This window comes from Cyphomyrmex costatus, unplaced genomic scaffold (assembly GCF_001594065.2).
Source record: "Cyphomyrmex costatus isolate MS0001 unplaced genomic scaffold, Ccosl1.0 scaffold555, whole genome shotgun sequence".
Lineage (NCBI taxonomy): Eukaryota > Metazoa > Arthropoda > Insecta > Hymenoptera > Formicidae > Cyphomyrmex > Cyphomyrmex costatus.
The window spans coordinates 22,685-28,605 of NW_017279750.1; the positions used below are offsets into that span (position 1 = coordinate 22,685).

A 5,921-nucleotide genomic window follows, 5' to 3' on the forward strand; every position below is an offset into this window, starting at 1 on the left:
TCCATTGAAAAGATTGGCAAATATAATGTCTTGGATATTAATCTTTATAAAAATTTGTTATAGGAATATTATCGAACATGTAAACGCGGAAAATTATATAACAAATCAGCTAATTTAAAATCGTCTGTTAAAGCAACAATTGGAAAACATATTTTACCAAAAAAAATAAAAAAATCAGAACTGCCTCAACGGAGTCATAAAAAAATATTTGGTATAAATACTTATTATATGATTACAAAATTACATGTTAATAATATTGAATTTATTAGTTCCAGAAAACAATGCAGAAGTTTGCATTAAATCATTGAAATTTGATAACTTATCATCAGAAGAATTTGACACTTGTTGGAAGGCATGTGCCCAGTACCGATTGAAACAAATAAACGACCTTCCAAACACCGCAGCTATTTTTCAAAAATGGCCCTTTTATAAAAAACCGTCCGGCTTTAGATTGGTATATATATATGTATATATCTATATTAAATTAGAAATTTTGAACTGATAATAAATTGATTTTTAAAATGCTTTACAGATTGATATGGATTTTAACGTGTTACTTGATACAGGAAATGGCCTATTAGATAAATGGGAGACTTGTTTAAATAATCTTACGTCGTTTCTATGCAATGATAATCACGTTAAAGATAAATCTGTAAAAACATACCTACAACTGTTAAAAGAAGGAACATTTTCTGAAAGTAAGTTATATTATTATTCAAATATATTATTTTATTAGAAATTTAGGAATAGAGCCCATTTAGAATAACTTACTAAATAGTCCAATATATTATTTCGTCACTTAAAAACTTTAGCTGCATTCGAAAACGCTCGGATGCCTCCGATGCCTTAGATGCATCATCTTGTCCTTGTTTAACATAAGGTGAACAATTAAGACAAAACGATCGCGGAGGCATCCGAGCAATGTTTCCAAACGTTGCCTTTATTTATTTAACTTGATTTGTATAGATGGTCGTGATGCAACAATATTATGGAGCCTCCATGGTTACTTAATTCCAACCAACAAAATTGTGAAAAAAGATTTGACTGGCAAAAAAAGTACCGTAAAATTTACTATTAGAGATTCTCAGGAATCTTTTGTTTTCGTTGGCAAATCTCATCAAGAAATAGAAGATCATCTCACACATCTTAAAAGAAAAAAAGAGTGTATTCAACCATTCATTCTATGTGTTGGCGAAGATGTTTTGACAATAACAGATATTTACATGTATTTCGACAATATTAAGTATTCATTTAATAGTTTTCTTAAAGCTGTTGATATAGTATTTAAAACTTTTCATGTTTTTAATTTAAGTTATCCAATTGAGAGTTCAATGTTTTGGAATTTTATTGAATCAAATTTTTTTGAAATTAAATCTAATATTTTCTCTTCCAAAGTTCATGTATTAACAGAAAATATGAAAGTTACATAAAAATATTAACTATATCATTTTACTTTCTCATGTAATACATAACATGTAATATACATGTAATACATGTGTTCAGAATGTTTAATAAAATTCTTTTGGAATAAAAATTTTTATTTTGTATTTATTAATATATCATCCAAAGATTAGATTTAGTGCTGTATCTTTCATCTACAATTAATTTTAATTTTTTATTTAATTGCAAACAATTCTATAATAATATTTTTAAGAATAAATTATTTAAAATTAGTCAGAGAGGATTAAAAATTTATTAAAGTTATTATTTATTTTATCAATTGTGATAATATAATATATATATGTAATTGAATAATATGTATTATATTTTAAGTATTAATGTATATATTTGTAGTACAATTAATGTATACAGAATTCCTCAAACTTTTTGATACATTTGTGAGCAAGTATAATGGACTAAACTGAATCGAAAAGTTCACAATTTTTTTAATTACCTAATGAGTAAAATGTCTAAAATCGACGCATAAGGCAGCTTTAAAATATCTTCAAGTTGTCTTTGGGTTGATTTTATTCGCTTATTCGACAATCTTTAGAAATTAATATCACGTCAACTATTGCGAAAATTGTGAAATGATAGAGAACTTTTCGACTCAATTTAATTCGTTTTATTTGCCCACAAGCAGTGTGTCAAACTGTATATATTAATAGTAATATGACAAAATAATCCCAGTCAACAAATTAATATAAGTAGTATAAATATATACTACATATATACACATTAATGCTAATATATAATATGTATTGTTCAATAATATTATTTATTGATATAATGAAAAACAATTTTAATAAATGTTTTTAATTAACAAAAAATGACATTGTTGTAATAAAATTTTATAATCAAGCTATAAAAAAGTTTATTGACTAAATATAGTATTTTAATCAATCTATTAAAAGCTTTATTGTTTCAATAAAACTATATAATAAATTTATGATAATATTCCTTAATATAATGCAGTAATCAATCATTTCATTTCATAATCTAAAGAATTATGATCATAAAGTAATAAAATCATTAATTAAATTAACGATTATATGTCTTAATAATAATAAAATTCAATTCATGATTCAATAATATTATTTACTGAATGAATAAAGTTTTTCGTTAATACAACGAATTCATAGCAAATTGTTTCAATGTACATATTTATTATTACAATAAATTAATAATAATAGTTTAATAACTTATTCATCCTTCTATAAAACCTAAATCATTATGGGAATGAAATGATTCATTGGACCAATTTCAATAAACTTTTTTATTAGTGCAATGTACATTTTTATTGTATTTACGTACGTTTTTGGTTCAGTGTACACGCTAGGGCCTGATCTCTGACGTGCTCTAGGATGGCTTGTTGCTGAATGGAATTATGATTTTTTCCTTCTTCCATGGAGTCGTAAAGTTCTATGGCTATGTCCTCTACTCTGCGCCTGAATGCTTGCGCGGTTTCCATTGGTTTTTGCTTCAACTAATTGAATTCGAGCTGTAAGTGTGCGGTGCTTCTGCGGCTTAGATATTCCGTCTCTAATTCGTCCTTTAGTTGCTCATAACTAGTGATTTCCCTGTTTTTGAAAGTTTTCATCGCCTTTCCCTTAAGTTTGGTGCATAACACGGCGTCTAGTAGAGTGGATGCATCCGAGGGTTGAGTATGCCGCATGGCGTAATCACTTGCTTGTATAAATTCCTGCACGCGATCTCGCGAGGTGCCGTCCATCTCGGGGATCATGTTACGTGCTTCTTTTAAGGTCAGATAGTGAAGGGATCTTCCGGGTTCGCGGGATACGTGTGTTAACGAATTACTTGTATGTTGGCCGGAATCCCGTAAAATTCTGCTTGTCATGTCGGATGGATCGATCATTTTCTCGTTCGCGGGCAAATTCCATATGGTCTATCCTATCTTGTAGACCGGCAACTGCTGCTATCAATCGATCTAGGACTTCGTCCTGTCTATTTGCTACTCGCGCTTCTATTGAATCCTGCGTGTCGTTTTCGTCTCCGTCTAATTGAAAGGTCACTCTTCTTCCGTGCCTATTCTCCGGAGTATCGCGATTTTGCGGGTTGATTGAGTTTTGGGCGTTATCGTCGCCTGTGATTAGTAAGCGTTCAGGGGTTTGGTCTCTAGGTGGAGTACGCGGCGTCGTCATGTCACGGCTGTTTTGAGTAGTCTCGTCTGATTTAATTTATATTTTCGTCGCGTATTGTCAGCGCGCGGTCGCGTTCGTTTTTATTATTTGTGAATTCGTACGTCTGTTGGTACTATTCCTGCGCTACTTGCGTCTCGTTTTATTAAGCTACAATCGTTTAGATTTTAGCGGAAATTCGCGATTGGTTATTACGCGATGGGGTAAACTTACTTTGTTTCTATCGATTGATTCGATTTATTATTTATATTATCACGGGTTTCTTTACGCGCGTTGCTCGTTATGACTAACGGTGGTTTGCTATTCGCTCGCTCGGCGGTGTCTTTTATTAATCTACAATTACGCGGGTCGGTATCCTGTGCGTTTATCGCTTCAGACATACACGGTCTTGTCGCATAACATGAATACGACTTACATTAGTAGAATCGCTCGCGTCATCGTTGCGCTGCTCGGCTCGTTCAGCTGTTCGGGTGTTGAAGTTCTGCGAAGTCTGCAGTCCGTGTCAGCTGTCGATGTTGCGCTGTTCCCTTCGTTGACACCGTCTGGATACAAGGTCGCAGGTGATTGGTCCTCGTAACGCCTCGGGTCCTGGCAGCCTTCCTTGGTACCGAGGTAGCTCCGGGCGTCGACCTCTGCGTGGTGTTGTCGACTCACTTTTAAATTTTGTTGCTAGACTAATAAGTCTTAGCTACGGCATGCACTCGCCGTGTATTTTTACGTATCTTCTCTTACTTGAGAGATCGTAGTCGGAGATTTAATTTTTCTCCGGCTTGTTGCCACGGCGCGGCTTGCACGGGTCTTGTTTCGTCTCCTCTAGCGGCTAAGATCGTCGGGTTCTCTTGGATTCCCTCCGATTTTTTCGGTGATGTCTCACCAGTTTATCCCACCGCTGCCACCAATTTTGTTGTACCTCTCGGTGCAACAAGATATTATTTTAAGATTCGATCCGCTCAAAGGGTTGGAACCCACGAGGAAAGACGAGGATAGTAAAAGGTCGTTGAACAAACACTCACTTCACCACACTTCTATTTAAAATAACCCTTTTTATTTAACAATTTGATAGTTGATTACAAATGTTGTACCCCTTTATTTATATAATTATTTATTACTAAATATTACAATGCTTTTTAGTAACTGTAACATTCATTTAATTAATACAGTTGTTTAGTTAAATGAATATATTTTAAAGTTATCGCTCGTGACTTATGAGTAAACCGGTCGGCGACGGTATCGCGGATGTTACTTAACTCGGTTCTCGCGACGCGCGTAACGTATCGTTACCTTTAGATTTTAAGACAAGACTTTGCGCTCGGCATTTAGGCGGTCGCTTATATTAAGTTTGATGATGTCGCTTTTGGTCTTCGATCGGACCATATATGGTAATATTCATCGCGCTAGAGGCGCGATCGCGTGATTAAAGAATGTGCAATCTTGCACTTCCGCTGTTGGTTGCCATGCCGAGTGCATTTAGGTATTTCGCGCGCTACGATCTTAGATCGACGCTTTGTCGTGCGCGGTTTAAAGAATGTGCAGACTTGCATTTCCGGTGCCGGTTGCTATGCCGGTTGAAATGAAATAATTGATAAAATAAGTGATAGCCATTTGGGCTATAACAGTGTACTGCCAATGATTTACTATCATATCTTCTATTAATATTAGTATTTTTCTTACTTAATATTCTTAATTTGAATACGACAAACTTTCTAATAATTTTAGGAAACAATTGATGATAATTTAAAACATGTTTAGCCGTAACCTGACTAAAGACAGACATTAAATAATTTTTACAGTATTGTGCAATGCAACCACCCATTTTTATTGTTATTATTTTGTACTGAGCAAAAACCACGAACACAACCTTGAATCAACTCAAATCAACTTGAATAAACGAACACATACGAACGCACATATTCGTGTGAGTGAAAGAGTGAAATGGCCTATATTTCTCTCCCACTTGTAGGATTTCGCTAGGAAATGGTGGACTCACCTGATGGCCAGTCTCTGTTAGAGGGTCTCTAATGTTCGATATGCTTATTAGATGTGATTAATGTGCTGTATATAGGCAAAATAGTCCAGATATGTTATTTATGTGGTAAAAAGCCTAATGCGACTAAAAACATCAGTTTGCATAGGTATAAAATCAGTTATATGAACGATTAATATTTACTGTGGCTTGTTTACGTATTGATGCTCTCTGAATTTTCTCAAGTGAAAATTTCACTCTTCTAAGTGCAAAAAATTAGGATTAATTTATTTATTTCGACAAAACTGACTCTGTTAACTGTAACAAGGTTATATCCTGAAGCGGAATCAATCACTTTT

The 5,921-nt window shown here is 33.6% G+C and overlaps 1 protein-coding gene across 1 annotated transcript; it reads left to right on the forward strand.

Annotated features, from left to right (window-relative positions):
• The first annotated feature begins 205 nt into the window (after positions 1-205).
• On the forward strand, positions 206-2,793 carry LOC108779161 (uncharacterized). Its single transcript, XM_018546529.1, has 5 exons — positions 206-211; positions 270-454; positions 533-698; positions 967-1,164; positions 2,768-2,793. The coding sequence occupies exons 3-5, from the start codon at positions 539-541 to the stop codon at positions 2,791-2,793; spliced, it is 384 nt and encodes a 127-aa protein (XP_018402031.1). The 5' UTR covers positions 206-211; positions 270-454; positions 533-538.
• The last annotated feature ends 3,128 nt before the right edge of the window (positions 2,794-5,921 follow it).